Here is a 17,930-nt window from a genome sequence, read left to right as displayed (position 1 = left end):
TCTATCCACTGGGATTTTTGTCCATTCTTCAAGGAAAAACTGCTCCAGCTCTTTCAAGTTGGATGGGTTCCACTGGGGTACAGCAATCTTTAAGTCATACCACAGATTCTCAATTGGATTGAGGTCTGGGCTTTGACTAGGCCATTCCAAGACATTTAAATGTTTCCCCTTAAACCATTCGTATGTTGCTTTAGCAGTATGCTTAGGGTCATTGTTCTGCTGGAAGGTGAACCTCCATCCCAGTCTCAAATCTCTGGAGGACTGAAACAGGTTTCCCCTCAATAATTTCCCTGTATTTAGCTCCATTCATCATTCCTTCAATTCTGTCCAGTTTCCCAGTCCTTGCCAATGAAAAACATCCCCACAGCATGTTTTTCTCGGGGTGATGAGAGGTGTTGGGTTTGCACCAGAAATAGCGTTTTCCTTGATGGCCAAAAAGCTTAATTTTAGTCTAATCTGAACAGAGTACTTTCTTCCATATGTTTGGGGAGTCTCCCACATGCCGTTTGGCGAACACCAAACGTGTTTGTTTATTTTTTTCTTTAAGCAATGGCTTTTTTATGGCCACTCTTCTGTAAAGCCTAGCTCTCTGGAGTGTACGGCGTAAAGTGGTCCTATGGACAGATACTCCAATCTCCGCTGTGGCGCTTTGCAGCTCCTTCAGGGGTCTCCTTTGCCTCCATGATTAATACCCTCCTTGCCTGGTCCGTGAGTTTTGGTGGGCGGCCCTCTCTTGGCAGGTTTGTTATGGTGCCATATTCTTTCAATTTTCTAATAATGGATGTAATAGTGCTCTATGGGATGTTCAAAGGTTCTGTTATTTTTTTATAACCCAACCCTGATCTGTACTTCTCCACAACTTTGCCCCTGACCTGTTTGGAGAGCTCCTTGGTCTTCATGGTGCCGCTTGCTTGGTGGTGCCCCTTGCTTAGTGGTGTTGCAGACTCTGGGGCCTTTCAGAACAGGTGTGTATATATACTGTGATCATGTGACAGATCATGTGACAGTTAGATTGCACACAGGTGGACTTTATTTAACTAAATATTTGACTTCTGAAGGTAATTGGTTGCACCAGATCTTATTTAGGAGCTTCACAGCAAAGGGGGTGAATACATATGCACGCACCACTTTTCCGTTTTTTTAATAAATCATTTTTTGAAACAAGTTAGTTTTTTCATTTCACTTCACCAATTTCGACTATTTTGTGTATGTCCATTACATTAAATCCAAATAAAAATCAATTTAAATTACAGGTTGTAATGCAACAAAATAGGAAAAACACCAAGGGGGATGAATACTTTTGCAAGGCACTGTAATTAGTTAATTAACCACATATAGATACCTTGTCACAATGAACTATAATTAACCACAATAACAAGTGGATGAATATTACCTTTCAAGCTATTTCTAATCAACACACAATGTAGTAGCCACCGATGGTTACCGGTGGCTACCAACTCTGGTCTTGAAGAGCTACAGGGTGTAAAGCAGGGGTATCAAACATACAGCCCCTGGCCCACGAGCCGTTTCAATGTGGCCCGTGGGTGAATTGACAAAATAAAAAAATAATGTCAATCTATATTTAATTACTAAAACCAAATCGAAACTGTGTAGAAATTATAGTTGCTCTACATTATACATTCTCTTCACTCTGTTCAGCTTGCTTGCAATCACCGAAAAGAAAGCTCAACAGTGAGGGCTAATCAAAAATTCATAAAAACATAGATAGAAGACTTTTATTAATTGCACATTTTGACAGTGAGGAAATATAACTGCATTTTCAACCATCTGGCACTCGGTGAAGACCGAATGTGGCCCTCGGGCAAAATGAGTTTGACACCCCTGGTGTAAAGAATTTAACTCCAGCCCAGAACTACACTCCCAGTGATGATCTCTACAGAGATAGTGATACAACTTCAACTGTAAGGCCTATAACGGTACCTACCATCGTCCATGATAGCTATGGTGATGCCTCTCCCGGTGTAACCCAGTCCCCAAGCCTCAGCCACATTGAGGTCGAGTCCGGGGGTCCCATCAGCCTGGCCAGTGTTGATCTAATCAGTCACACAAACAATATGGAGACAGGCCATGATGCAGGACACCCAGCCGAGGAGTCATTAGAGAATTACTCAACATGGAGGAAGATAAGGCGAAGGAAGAGGGAGGAAGAGATGAGGTGTGGAGGATGAGAGGGAGGGGGAAAAGTAAATGTCACGGATATGGTACTTTGCTGGGAACCTACTGGGGAGCGTTTAATCTGACAAGTGGAATAATGGAAGGCACATTGGCCCCGGAAGACAGGAAAGTCACACTTGTCAGTTCAGGGTAAACATTGGGGAGGTGGGTGACATGAACGGGGAGATGAGATGGCATGGGCAATATTGACTGGCCTAATGAAAATACATAATCTCCATAGGAGGAGCAGCAGTGAATATGTCTGGGATCAGGGATCAGTGATCAGTGGGTAAAATAACAAAATTGAGGCTGACATGAAATGATAAATGATGACCTCTCACCAGATACCACTGTTTGCTGAATAGGGGGTCGGTCATTTTGATGTAAATTTCATCGATGCTTCTGTAGCCTCGCTTCTGTCGGCCGAAGCCCTCTTGGTCCAACACATTCTTTACCTGAGGAAGGAAATGCAAATATCATACCATGAGGCCTTTATATTGAGAGTCATCAGAATCAATATAGTCAGAGTGTATAATAAGAATGTACGTCAGTATGTATATTGTAGCTCCACAATAAAACTCACTCAAACACTTTACCTAGAAAATAATTTGTATAACTGTAGACAGTGTACATTGGAGAGAATGTATGCTAATTCGATAGAGATGAACACATTCAAAGGGAATGTTATTAATTGGCATAACGTTGTATCTTTTAAATCAAAGCACATTGGTACATTGGAACTATACGTGGGTTTAAAAGTACATCCCTAATGCCCTCCCACGTCCAGCTGTGTCTCTGGTGTAGGGAGGAGGACGTCACATAAAACAGGCTAATTCTATTTGTCCTAGTCTGAATCATCTAAATCACACAGGGCCTACACCTGGGGCCGTGGGTCCCTACAGTACCACAACACACACACATAGAGACTGTTTCAGATGGTGTCCTTGCAAACAAAATAACATCCCAATTAGCCTCACAAAGTCCTTGTGTTTGTTCCCATCATCAAAGACACTTTGGGGTGGATCAAAGAGAATTCTGTGCTATGATTTTTACTAAAGAGCTTATTCACGGCTGCAACATGGACCCCAACTGACTGTGGACACAAACAGTATTCAACATGAAAGGTAGACATTAATGATCTGGTGAGGGGGCAGTGTGTTTTGCTGCAGGCAATGTCATTTAAGCCTATTTAGCATTTAGTCCAAAAATCCCATTAGGAAATGATTGAACAGTCAAGCATTAAAAGCAGAGGTATCTCCACATCTGCAAATTTATTGAAATCCACACGCTTTCGTCTCTCATTTACTGTACAGCAAAATGCACAATATCATCATCAGAAAAGTTCAAGTCAATAAAATGGATGAAGTCTGAAAATATTATCAATATTACTACATGAACTTGCAACCTGGCTGAATTTTTTATAGGACCTCATCTAACGGATAAAAGCCTTGAATCATCTGCCCTTCTCAGCGACACTGAGGAAGTTAAACTAAGGTACAGAAAGGTATAGCAATGAAGATGAATCAGACAGCGATCAGAGCCAAATCAAGTGCCTGTATAGTAATGCTTTATTCTCTCTACAACCCTATCTGGGAGTTATTAGAGAGAGAAAAGGACCTTGCTCTACTTGTCACCAGCTACTCAAGGACTCTGTAATTTAGTTGGAAGGTTTAGAACTCCTTGCTCAGAATGACTGGTACAGTACACAGTGCTGTCTTAAGACGAGCTCTAAAAATGTACCTCTCTCCTGCTAACAGCTTATCCGGAGATGGAATTAACATGATTTTGCATAATCTCAGGGTACATTTTCATCACAACGCTACTAATGAATTCAAAATATTTCAATTCCCTTTAAAGACTTGACTTAAAATATAACAACTTGCAGCTAGTGGCAAAATGTTGCCCAATAGTGATTCAACCATTGCTAGGTTACCTATTACTATGATTTTAAGTTAATAATGTTGAATGAACCCACTGTCAGTATTTGTTTTCAACTGTGTGCTTGTTGAAAATAGTCAGATATGGAATGAGAGAAAGTCCCCCCAGTGTTTAAATGTGCAAACACACATGGTGGAGAGTGAGCGGACTAGTCATCGTCCAATGTTTTTTACCACCATAGATCTGCTAAATGACTTAAATGTAAATGTAAATGTATAAGGGAGCAGCCATTAAACCTGCTCTTTACAAGACTAGAGGACACAAATGCAGAAAAAAAAGAAACGTCCCTTTTTCAGGACCCTGTCTTTCAAAGATAATTCGCAAAAATCCAAATAACTTCACAGATCTCCATTCTAAAGGGTTTAAAAACTATTTCCCATGAACATGCACCTGTGGAACGGTGATTAAGACACTAACAGCTTACAGACGGTAGGCAATTAAGCTCACAGTTATGAAAACTTAGGACACTAAAGAGGCCTTTCTACTGACTCTGAAAAACACCAAAGAAAGATGCCCAGGGTCCCTGCTCATCTGCGTGAACGTGCCTTAGGCATGCTGCAAGGAGGCATGAGGACTGCAGATGTGGCCAGGGCAATAAATTGCAATGTCCGTACTGTGAGACGCCTAAGACAGCGCTACAGTTGGGACAGGACGGACAGCTGATCGTCTTCGCAGTGGCAGACCACATGTAACAACACATGTACAGGATCGGTACATTCGAACATCACCACTGCGGGACAGGTACAGGATGGCAACAACAACTGCCCGAGTTACAACAGGTGATGGTCGGATTCGCGTTTATCATTGAAGGAATGAGCGTTACACCAAGGCCTGTACTCTGGAACGGGATCGATTTGGAGGTAGAGGGTCTGTCATGGTCTGGGGCGGTGTGTCACAGCATCATCGGACTGAGCTTGTTGTCATCTCAACACTGTGCATTACAGGGAAGAAATCCTCCTCCCCCCTACGGCATGATAATGCCACCAGCCATACAGCTCATTCTGTGCGTTATTTCCTGCAAGACAGGAACAGTGTTCTGGCATGGCCAACGAAGAGCCCGGATCTCAATCCCATTGAGCACGTCTGGGACCTGTTTGATTGGAGGGTGAGGGCTAGGGCCATTCCCCCCAGAAATGTCTGGGAACTTGCAGGTGCCTTGGTGGAAGAGTGGGTTAACATCTCACATCAAGTACTGGCAAATCTGGCGCAGTCCACGAGGAGGAGATGCACTGCAGTACTTAATGCAGCTGGTGGCCACACTGGATACTGACTGTTACTTTTTATTTTGACCCCCCCCGTTGTTCAGGGACACATTATTCAATTTCTGTTAGTCACATTTTATTTTATTTTTATTTTTTATTTCACCTTTATTTACCAGGTAGGCTAGTTGAGAACAAGTTCTCATTTGCGACTGCGACCTGGCCAAGATAAAGCATAGCAATTCGACACATACAACAACACAGAGTTACTCATGGAATAAACAAAACATGTATATTTGTTCCTAACTTCCCTGAAAAGTTGCATATCACAGGGGCTATTCGATGCTAATGCAGAACGTCACAGGATGTTTTTGTGCTGGTCAAGGACAGACAGGTCTGGAGTGAACCAAGGACTATATCTATTCCTAGTTCTACATTTTTTGAATGGGGCATGCTTATTTAAGATGGTGAGGAAGGCACTTTTAAAGAATAGCCAGGCATCATCTACTGACGGGATGAGGTCAATGTCATTCCAGGATACCCCGGCCAAGTCGATTAGAAAGGTCTGCTCGCAGAAGTGTTTTAGGGAGCGTTTGACAGTGATGAGGGGTGGTCGTTTGGTTGCAGACCCATTACGGATGCAGGCAATGAGGCAGTGATCGCTGAGATCTTGATTGAAAAAAGTAGAGGTGTATTTGGAGGGCGAGTTAGTTAGGATGACATCTATGAGGGTGCCCGTGTTTACGGATTTGGAGTTGTACCTGGTAGGTTCATTGATAATTTGTGTGAGATTGAGGGCATCAAGCTTAGATTGTAGGATGGCCGGGGTGTTAAGCATGTCCCAGTTTAGGTCACCTAGTAGCACGAGCTCAGAAGATAGATGGGTGGCAATCAATTCACATATGGTATCGAGGGACAGCTGGGGGCAGAGGGAGGTCTATAGCAAGCGGCAACAGTGAGAGACTTGTTTCTGGAAAGGTGCATTTTTAGAAGTAGAAGCTCGAATTGTTTGGGTACAGACTTGGATAGTAATACAGAACTCTGCAGCCTAACTTTGCAGTAGATTGCAACACCGCCCCCTTTGGCAGTTCTATCTTGGCGGAAAATGTTATAGTTAGCGATGGAGATTTCAGGGTTTTTGGTAGTTTTCCTAAGCCAGGATTCAGACACGGCTAAGACATCCGGGTTGGCAGAGTGTGCTGAAGCAGTGAGTAAAACAAACTTAGGGAGAAGGCTTCTAATGTTAACATGCATGAAACCAAGGCTTTTACGGTTACAGAAGTCAACAAATGAGAGCACCTGGGGAGTGGGAGTGGGGCTATACGAACTGGCCGTCTAGCACGTTTGGAACAGAGAGTAAAATGAGCAGGTTTCTGGGCTCGATAGCATAGATTCAAGGCATAGTGTACAGACAAAGGTAAGGTAGGATGTGAGTACATTGGAGGTAAACCTAGGCATTGAGTAATGATGAGAGAGATATAGTCTCTAGAGACGTTTAAACCATGTGATGTCATCGCATATGTAGGAGGTGGAACAACATGGTTGGTTAAGGCATATTGAGCAGGGCTAGAGGCTCTACAGTGAAATAAGACAGTCATCACTAACCGGGACAGTAATGGACGAGGCATATTGATTTTAGAGAGAGGCATGCGTAGCCAAGTGAACATATGGGTCCAGTGAGTGGTTGGGCTGACTGGGGACACGGCGATTCAGACAGTTAGCAGGCTGATGCTAACAAGCTAACAGTTAGTAGGCCGGGGCTAAACAAGCTAGCAGTTAGAAGACCGGGGCTGGCAAGCTAGCAGTTAGCAGACCGGGGCAGGCAAGCAAGCAGTTAGCAGGGGCTAGCAGTTAGCAGTCCGGGGCAGGCAAGCTAGCAGTTAGCAAACCGGGGCAGGCAAGCTAGCAGTTAGCAGACCGGGGCAGGCAAGCTATCAGTTAGCAGACCGGGGATAGTAAGTTAGCCTTTGGGGGACGTCGCGATGGGGGTAAGTCTGTTTTTGCCTCTTCGTGCGGTGACGTCGATAGGCCAGTCGTGGAATTAGTAGGGTTCCAGGTAGACCTAGGTAACTAGCAGGCCTAGCAGCCTGAGGGGCCTGTTGGAGTCCTCTGGCAGATTATGTCGGTATTCCAGTTGTAGAGGATCGGCAGGGTTACGTGCCCCGTACCGGCAGTAGATGGGGTCCGGATATTGTAGCCCAGGAGTGGGCTTCGGTGGTAGCACAGGAGCCCTGGCCGGGCTAGCTTCAGGCTAATTGGTGCTTGCACCGGGATGGAAACGCTAGCCAGGAATGGCCACCCAGGATTGCGGTTAGCTAGTTGCGTAGATCCAGATGAAAATGTTCAGAGTTTGCGATAGGAATCCGGGGATATGGAGAGAAATAGGTCCTTTATGCTCTGGTTTGAGTCACATTGTTCGAACTGGCGAGCGCTTTCCGAGCTAAAGGTTAGCTGATGACCGCTAGCAATGGTTTGCTAACTGATAGCTGGTAGGTAGTTAGTTGGCTAGCTTCAGTTGAGGGATTCCAGATCTGAAGTAAATAGAAATACTTTAGAAAAAAGCAGATCCACGCCACATTGGGTGAGACGGGTTGCAGGAGAGTATTTAGAAGTTGAGGTTTAAGAAAATATTTTTAAAAGATATGCGAAGAAAAAGATGTAAAAAGATTTATACAAGGGCAGGACAAAGACATAGACGTCTGACTGCTACGCCATCTTGGATTGAGAATGTCTGTGGAACTTGTTCAGTTTATGTCTCAGTTGTTGAATCTTGTTATGTTCAAACAAATATTTACACATGTTAAGTTTGCTGAAAATAAATGCAGTTGACAGTGAGAGGATGTTTTTTTTTGTTGAGTTTATTATTGTCTTTAAAAGGGACCAAGCCCATAAAAAACCTATTTCTTATTTTACTGCCTAAGTACCTGCAACAGATATAGCACTCAGTATGGACCCATGACAATCCTACGTTACAGAAAAAAGGTTTAGCATTTTGTCACAAAAGGATTGCAGACTGAGCCGCATTGTATGTTTTGTATAGTGTATACCGTTTCCTTTAGATACAGGAAACTGTCCAACAGCATAGATGGAAAATAGACTCATGTGTGCTGTATAGCCATTTTATGTAGCCACGCGTAAAGTAACCATCCATCTTCCTTCATCTCTCTCCCTTTCTCCTTCAATTTGCCTATCTCCCTCCATCTTCCTCTCTCCCTCCCTTTATCTTCCTCCATCCCTCCATCAATCCATCAGTGGTTCTTTCCATTACATCACTGGTGTTTCCCTCGAGACAGCCCTCGACCCAGCGTGTCATATCACCTACTCACATCATCACACGGAGCCTGTGCCCCGCCACCCTCTCCGCTCCCCACCCGCTCTCCGCCTGCTGCCTGCTCCCTGTTCCGCTCCCCACCCGCTCTCCGCCTGCTGCCTGCTCCCTGTTCCGGCTGCATGCTAGAAATGCCACCAACCCAGACATAATTTCAAAGAGCTGTGCTGTACTCCTTTATTTCTCTATCGATCGCTCCCTCCCTTTCTCTCTCTCTAAATCATCTCTATTTCAGAGCACCAAGATACAGCGCATTTAGATGGGTTCATTCCCTTCAAACATGTTACTCTGTCTCAACAAGGGAGTGGATTGTTTTTTAAATGTCTTGTGATATCAAAGATGGTATAAAGTACAAAGATAGAGTACCTTTTACATTCTTGGTCAGAAATGTAGGCCAATGGATTATAATTGAAAGGTCATATTCACCTAGTGGAACGAATGCCATGATATGAAAGGACAGGGAAGAGGGATCATGTAAAAATGAAGACACAAGCAGACGTGTCACAGACCTGTAGTTAACTTGAGGGAAAAGTTGCACTTAACCAGATCTAGAATCACATTAGCCAACCCCCAACCTTTTCTATTGGAAAGATGGAAAAACATCTCATCCAGAAACTACTAATCAATACTCTACTTAAGTCAACAAGCCACTTAAAAATATTTGGGGGGGCTGGCTTGCTGGAAGATCAGGATGACTCCTTATGTCTGTTTAAATTAATTTTCAGAGGCTCATGAATGCAACTTAATTACACCTACATGGGTATTGGTTTTCTAATTCAGATGAATGACTATGACCTGAAAAAAAATCTAATGTGGTCTTTCATAACACAAGAGTAACAAAAAGGACAGTTGCTTTCAAAGTAATAAAAAATTGCTTTCAAAGTAATCGAAAGGGATTCTATCTGGGTCATACAATTCATTGTGCTAGGAGAAACATACAAAAGACAACAGAAAAACCAGCTAGTAATATTTCAAAGGAGATGGAGGCAGCAACAGTGTGCAGCTAACCTCTCCCAATACTTCAGAACCCCAAAAAATCTAAAACCCATAACTGCAGGACCACATAGGATCATGTCAAGCAGACAGCTGATTAAAACAAAGCATCCCAGATGTAGATCTGCTCGTGTTGGTGCTGTTTTACGTCCATTTGCCGGATTAGTGATCTGGAGTGGCTCACATTCATATCTTCATACATTATTTACTCACATAGCTGAACTTTCTGCTGTGCCACAAAGTCTGTAGCATTAGTAAAAGTCCCCTACAGATGCATTACTTATAAAACATCTCTGCACTTAGCAAAAGAGTGTCATCTGCACTGCTATTTTAGTTATCAGTTAATCTGACTATTCACTCATTATTGATTTAATTGACTCGATTTAATCCCTCAAATTGCTGAAATAAGTCAATTAAATCAATAATGAGTGACACCTATAGTTGTCTAATGTTGGTGGAGAATATTATACTCCTGAATCACTATGATGAATATAATAGTTTTACTTGAGTGTATTTTTAACAGAGCTGAGTGTTACTTTGAAGTCAAAAGTGTAGGAATACAGGTGAAATCAGTTATTGACAGAGACATGCTGGCGTAGTGATTACTTTCGAAAAAGCTATTATTTCAATACCCTAAAAAGCCTGCCCGCCCCCCCCCCCCTTGGCCCACCAAGCCCAAAAGTTTGAGCACCCTTTCTGTATAGCCTTGCTCGGTGTATAATATATCATAATGATTGTGGTTAGGCTATTGCATCTATTGCATCTTCGACAAAATTGCTTTCGCCCTTAAACACAGAAATTGCATTCCATATCCTGATAAAAGCAACCCATTCATGAAGAAGTACTGATATTATGCTCTTCTTTTCAATCGCTGAAGAAAATCTGCAGCAGTTTAGAGGACATTTCTATGTGCTTGGTGTAACCTACTTTAGGTGCCTATTTGCTGTAGGCATTCTTTTCAAGCCAGTAACCAGGGTCTATCGATGCCTTTTTCACATTTACAGTATATCTATGTGAATAAACTTGGCTAGATAGTGACATATTTAACGTTAAACCTCTTTGATGTTAAGTCCCATATATTGGGGACTTCTAGCAGTTCTGGACCAGTTCCGACTGACATCTTTGTGTACAAAGCGCTCTGTGAACATCGTAGAGTCCAGTGCCTTATTGTGCCAGAAAACCCCATCGGTCTGCTCTCCGTTACCACTCTGTCAGTGGAGCTGACTTGAACTGTCAGGTTTCACATTTGCATATGAAGTGACATGTCACATTTTCTGTCCTATCCATACAATGAATCGATTTGCTCTCCCTCGGCTCGACGGAGCCCAACCTGGGAGATAGCACAAGAAAGGGGGCAGTCTAGCAATCATATTCTTATCTTGCTGTGATATTCTCAGCTGGATTTAGAGCTCTCAACATGAAAAAATACTAAATAATTTCATAGAATTTAAAAACAACCACTTTTGCTTGGTCACAGAGGGATGTAATCGCTTTGTGTGTGAAGATGAAGTTGTAACGACTCTGCAGACATTCAAATGGTGTCTGTCTCTGCATTGCTCTGAGGAGGCTTGGCAGATAATGCTCTCTCGTCAGTTACAGTGCCTTCAGAAAGAATTCGCCCTCCTGACCCCCTCCAAATTTAGTTGTGTTACAAAGTGGGATTAAAATGGATTTAATGTCATTTTTGGTCAACGATCTACACAAAATACTCTGTAATGTAAAAAATTTTAGGAGAAATATCACACTAATATATCTTGATTGGATAAGTATTCACCCCCCTGAGATAATGCATGTTAGAAACACCTTTGGCAGCGATTACAGCTGTTAGTCGTTTTGGGTAAGTCTCTAAGAGCTTTGCACACCTGGATTATACAATATTTGACCATTTCTATTTTCAAACTTCTTTGGAACATTTACATTTTAAAAAGTCTCATAAATCCATGTAGGCATCACAATAAATCCATTATTTATTTTAGACAGGTCTAAAGAAACATAATATGAAGAAAATGTAATCTATTTCAGAAGAGCAAAATAGCATACTCTGAGTTGTCCTTATGTTAGGCCCTGATCTGGTTATGCCATATGGCTGTGGGCTACACTAGTTCATTTACTAGCAGACAAGATTTACTTAGAATATTATTTTATAGTATGAAGAATACAATTGAAAATATAAAGATCTTTTCTCCAAACAATTTGAGGTTGTTCATTTAGAGTTCTTTATGTAACTAGTTGTGATAAAAATGTTGGGCTATATGTTTTGATTTTGAATACACTCTAAGGCTGCATGATGCGGCTCTAATGATGATTTGAAATAAGTTGCATGAAAGGCATGAGCTCTGCTCTATTTTTTGTGCAGGCTGTACACACTTCACCAGTCTCTAATTCACAATTTGACAAGCACTTGATAATGCCTCAAATTTCCCAGCTGCATCCCCTTTGCGTGGCTGTAATGCCCCATGAAAAAATCCATGCTTTTTGCGGACAGCGACCGTTGTGCCCTTGGGCTGAAAATAATAATTATAATTCCCTTTTCCCGGCTGCTTGCTGAAGCACCTCTTACTCACATGGCTCTTCGTCACGTGTTCGGGTCTTTCTCACAGGCTACAAGTGAAGACAGTCCAAATGTATTTTTTGTCAGCCAAGTAAGCCTACCAAACCGCAAAAGCACTAGCCTATGTCAATCTACTATCCCCCATAGTACAAAAGTTGACGTATTCTATTCTGTGGGTGTCACGCCCTGACTTTAGTTATATTTGGTTTCTTTATTATTTGGTTAGTTCAGGGTGTGACAAGGGTGGTTTGTTTAGTTTTTGTATTGTCTATGGGTTTTCGTCTTGTCTAGGGTTTTTGTTATCTATGGGGATTTTGTATTGTCTAGGGGTTGTAGGTTTATGGTGGCCTGAGTGGGTTCCCAATCAGAGACAGCTGTTTATCGTTGTCTCTGATTGGGGAGCCTATTTAGGTTGCCATTTTCCATGTTGGTTTGGTGGGTAGTTGTCCATGTTTAGTTGCCTGTGAGCACTACTTTGGCGTTTCGTTTGTTAGTTTGTTAAGTGTTCTTTGTTGAATTAAAAGATGTATTCCAATCGCGCTGCACCTTGGTCCACTCCTTTAAACGGCCGTGACAATAACAAAGGGGTTGAATACTTATTGACTGAAGACATTTCAGCTTTTCATTTTTTATTAATTTTGAAAATGTTTTAAAAAAGCGATCAAATTGTCATTATGGGGTATTGTGTGTAGATCAGTGGCACAAAATGACAATTTAATCCATTTAAAATGCAGGCTGTCACACAACAAAATGTGGAAAAGGTAAATGGGTGTAAATACTTTCTGAAGGCACTGTATATGAAATGGGGCAAAATGTGTACTGTCACTAAATATGATGATACTTATTTTACAGTTATAAGAAAAGTGAAATATTATAGTAAGTCCTATATAATTGAATTGTTACTATATTGTTACTATATTTCATTTCCATCATTTCAAGCCCTATTCACCCGCCATGCTTTTTCATAATTTCATAATATTTGTACTATGGTAGGTACTTGCGCTTATGTCCTCGAAAGTGATTACTCCTCAACAATGTATAACTATTTTTATCAGAAAGGTGAGTTCCAGACCATTCTAGAACAATGCAGCATTACGAGATCTTGAGACTATAAAATCTACATTTTTGTGAAAATGTAGATGTTGACACTGCCTTGTTCTGTTCAATGTTCTCTACCTATATAGTACTCTAAATACCCCAATTAATATTGTTAAGTTCAAAAGAAAACAAAATAAAAATTACTTACACCATCCAAACCAATGAGGGTTCGGAATATTAAAGCCAATTATCTCAGAAACATATTTTTGAAGATAGAACCTTATAATCCCATGCTCTCGATTTCTAGTTATTGTTTATGGACATGAAAAAAGATATATATCTGTTTAGGCGGAAATCTACATTTTGCAATAACGTTCAAGAGGTTTTAAGAACTGAATTAGTAATTTCATCGTGGCACAGGTTGAATGGAATAACACGCTGTTGCTAAGTGACTATGCTACTGTAAGAAATCAAACTGACTTCAGCACTAAACACACAAGTGTCACACCCTGATCTGTTTCACCTTTCTTTGTGCTTGTCTCCACCCCCCTCCAGGTGTCGCCCATCTTCCCCATTATCCCCTGTGTATTTATAGCTATGATCTCTGTTTGTCTGTTGCCAGTTCGTTTTGTTCATCAAACCTACCAGCGGTTTCCCCCTTGCGCCTGTCTTGTCTATAGTTCCTGGTTTTCTAGTTTGCCCGGTTTTGACATTTCTGCCTGTCCTGAGCCTTCTTGCCGTCCTGTACCTTTGCCCCACTACTCTGGATTATCGACCTCTGCCTGCCCTGACCTTGAGCCTGTCTGTCGTCCTGTACCTTTGCCCCACTACTCTGTATTACTGACTTCTTCCTGACCTGACTCTGAGCCTGCCTGCGGTCCTGTACCTTTGCCTGCACCTGGGTCTTACCTTCAAACCTGATAAGTTTATTACAGCCCAAGCTTCTCCTAATCAGTATATTCATACCACAGAAGAATGAGTGATTTAAAATATACTATTGTGTGCCAAGACAAGACGATACCTTTGATAAAAACACTTGTTCTTGGCTAGTGTGTCCGTCGCCCCAAATTTTAACCATTGTTTTGCATTGGCGGGGGATCTGGGCACATATCCATGGCAACCAGTGTGTGTGTGTGTGTGTGTGTGTGTGTGTGTGTGTGTGTGTGTGTGTGTGTGTGTGTGTGTGTGTGTGTGTGTGTGTGTGTGTGTGTGTGTGTGTGTGTGACTTACCCTGCGGTCCTTCTCCAGGCGCTGTCTGTGGCGAAGGCTGCGTTTGCTCCTCCTCTGATGGGTGTTCTGGGGGTAGAAGTGAAAAAGACCCTCGCCAAAGGGAAGCTGGGAAAGAGAAAGAAAATGGTGTGAGAGAAGGTGAGAAAGAGAGAGGGAGGGATGGAGTGAGAAGTTGGTGGAGGGAGAAGGAAGGTAAAGAGATGACAGGATGGAAAGAAAAATGGGGGAATGAGAAAGAGGGGTTGACAGAGGCAGAGAGAGTGATAGAGAGAGAAGTACACAGGTGAGAAAGTCAAAATGAAGCAATAGACAGAAATATATAAACAGAAAGTAATGGTGTGAGTGACAGAATGAATAGAGAGCAGATGAAAAAGCGAGAGAGAGAGCTACAAGGTCAGCATCAATACATTCTCACTACACAGGGTCTATTTTAAGACAGTGGGGTGCACTGCTGGAATCAACTAGGAAAAATCATTGCGGGAAGAACCTAGATGCATGGTATGAGCCATGCCTAAGGCTCCCTAGTCAGATGAAATACCTCCAAATGCTGTAATAAAGGCTGGGGTGCGAGGTCACTGTTTTTAATGAAACACATTCTTATGGGCCAGTCTGATGTGCCAGTCTGATCTATGGGAATCAGTATGCTTATGGAGCTATGGTAATGTCTGATTAGCAGACTTCACTGCAATGGTAAAGTACAGTAAGACTAGCCGTAAATAGCCGATATGAGAGGATGTTCGAGAACAAATCCTTGGCTTCCCTTTTCACTGGATGTTAGCTACAGTAAATGCTGGTGATTCAAGTCAAATCAAAGTTTGTTGGTCGTGTACACAGATTTGCAGATGTTATCGCAGGTACAGTGAAATGCTTGTGTTTCTAGCTCCTACAGTGCAGTATTGCCTAGCAATAATAAATCAAATAAACACATAATCCAGATGTTCTTTCTTTAAATGAAGATTAATTAACAAATATCAGAATGAGCAATGACCTAAATATAAACATGCAATGGTGTGTAAAGTCAGTATGGACAGTATATCAATAGAAAAGGTGTGTACAGCATTAGTTACATATGATGAGTCATGACTAGAATACAGTATATACATATAACGTGGGTAAAACACTATGTAAACATTATTAAAGTGACCAGTGTTTAATGACTCTATATATTACTTTCCTTTACTTTCAACCTAATAAATAAAAGGTGTACAGCCATGTACAGTGCCTTGCAAAAAGTATTGATCCCCCTTGGAGTTTTTTCTATTTTGTTGCATTACAAACTGTAATTTAAATTGATTTTTATTTGGATTTCATGTAATGGACATACACAAAATAGTTTAAATTGGTGAGGTGAAAAGGAAAATATAACTTGTTTCAAAATATTCAAAACAATACAAAACGGAAAAGTGGTGCGTGCACATGTATTCCCCTTTGCTATGAAGCTCCTAAATAAGATCTGGTGCAACCAATTACCTTCAGAAGTCACATAATTTGTTAAATAAAGTCCACCTGTGTGCAATCTAACTGTCACATGATCTGTCACATGATCTCAGTATATATACACACCTGTTCTGAAAGGCCCCAGAGTCTGCAACACCACTAAGCAAGGGGCACCACCAAGCAAGCGGCACCATGAAGACCAAGGAGCTCTCCAAACAGGTCAGGGGCAAAGTTGTGGAGAAGTACAGATCAGGGTTGGGTTATAAAAAAATATCAGAAATTTTGAACATCCCACGGAGCACTATTAAATCCATTATTTAAAAAATGAAAGAATATGGCACCACAACAAACCTGCCAAGAGAGAGCCGCCCACCAAAACGTATGGACCAGGCAAGGAGGGCATTAATCACAGAGGCAACAAAGAGACCAAAGATAACCCTGAAGGAGCTGCAAAGCTCCACTGCGGAGATTGGAGTATCTGTCCATAGGACCACTTTACGCCGTACACTCCAGAGAGCTAGGCTTTACAGAAGAGTGGCCAGAAAAAAAGCCTTTGCTTAAAGAAAAAAATAAGCAAACACGTTTGGTGTTCTCCAAACGGCATGTGGGAGACTCCCCAAACATATGGAAGAAGGTACTCTGGTCAGATGAGACTAAAATTAAGCTTTTTGGCCATCAAGGAAAACGCTATTTCTGGCGCAAACCCAACACCTCTCATCACCCCGAGAAAAACATCCCCACGGTGAAGCATGGTGGTGGCAGCCTCATGCTGTGGGGATGTTTTTCATCGACAGGGACTGGGAAACTGGTCAGAATTTAAGGAATGATGGATGGCTCTAAATACTGAGAAATTCTTTAGGGGAAACCTGTCTCAGTCTTCCAGAGATTTGAGACTGGGCTGGAGGTTCACCTTCCAGCAGGACAATGACCCTAAGCATACTGCTAAGGCAACACTTGAATGGTTTAAGAGGAAACATTTAAATGTATTGGAATGGGCTAGTCAAAGCTCAGACCTCAATCGAATTGAGAATCTGTGGTATGACTTAAAGATTGCTGTACACCAGTGGAACCCATCCAACTTGAAGAAAATGGAGCAGTTTTGCCTTGAAGAATGCTCAAGTTTTCAGTTTTTTTGTCTAATTTCTTGTTTGTTTCTCAATAAAAAAATATTTTGCATCTTCAAAGTGTTGTGTAAATCAAATTATACAAACCCCCCAAAAATCTATTTTAATTCCAGGTTGTAAGGCAAAAAAATTGTAAAAATGCCAATGGGGGTGAATACTTTCGCAAGCCACTGTACAAAGGGTACAAACACAGCAAAGCGATACAGCCCCCTCAACCTGTGGTAGAGTCGCACTGAACAGGTACAACTCCGGGAGATGACATCATCAAAGGGGAAATGTCATGGTCAAGGCCAATGCCATTGCCAATAATAACCTTGAACACATGAATAGTAATCATACTATACTGCAGCTAAGTACAATAACCTATTCAATGTAATTATTTATATATATAACATTTCTCCCCCTTAATTTCAATCCCCGCTGTGAGAAAAAAACATAAGATGAACAAGTAAACCATATCAGTGTTTTCTTTTCTTTTCAACACGTTAGAACTTCTGCTGGTGTTACTGCAGTCTCTTGAGCCCAGCTTTGATGCACCTGTATTGTCTTTGCCTTCTACATGGTAAAACAGGGTGAACAGGCCATGGGTTGGGTGTCTGTGGTCCTTGAATATTTTCTTGGCCTTCATTTGACACCGGGTGCTGTAAATATCCTAGAGGGCAGGCAGAGTGCCCCCGGTGACGCGAACCACACCACCTTCTGGAAGAGTCTGCGGTTGCGGGCAGTGTAATTGCTGTACCAAGCGGTGATACAGCCCGACAGGATGCTCTCAATGGTGCATCTGTAGAAGTTTGTGATGGTCTTAGCAGTCTTGCCGTATTTCTTCAGCTTCCTGAGTTTTAAGAGGCGCTGTTGCACCTTCTTCACCATGCTGTCTGTGTGAAGGGACCATTTCAGGTTGTCGGTGATGTGCACAC

At 42.0% G+C, this 17,930-nt stretch overlaps 1 protein-coding gene across 1 annotated transcript in view; it reads right to left on the bottom strand.

Annotated features, from left to right (window-relative positions):
* Nucleotides 1-17,930, bottom strand: part of LOC139570878 (neuroendocrine convertase 2-like) — a 67,106-nt gene that overhangs the window by 44,268 nt on the left and 4,908 nt on the right. Inside the window, exons 2-4 of the mRNA XM_071393176.1 lie at nt 14,453-14,557; nt 2,517-2,630; nt 1,946-2,054 (exon numbers count right to left, since the gene is read on the bottom strand). Of these exons, the coding sequence (XP_071249277.1) occupies nt 1,946-2,054; nt 2,517-2,630; nt 14,453-14,557 (328 nt within the window). The remainder of the gene's footprint in view (nt 1-1,945; nt 2,055-2,516; nt 2,631-14,452; nt 14,558-17,930) is intronic.

Source organism: Salvelinus alpinus, chromosome 3 (assembly GCF_045679555.1).
Source record: "Salvelinus alpinus chromosome 3, SLU_Salpinus.1, whole genome shotgun sequence".
NCBI classification, from domain to species: domain Eukaryota; kingdom Metazoa; phylum Chordata; class Actinopteri; order Salmoniformes; family Salmonidae; genus Salvelinus; species Salvelinus alpinus.
Note: the sequence above shows the minus strand (reverse complement) of the source record. Positions and strands in the feature narration are given on the sequence as shown.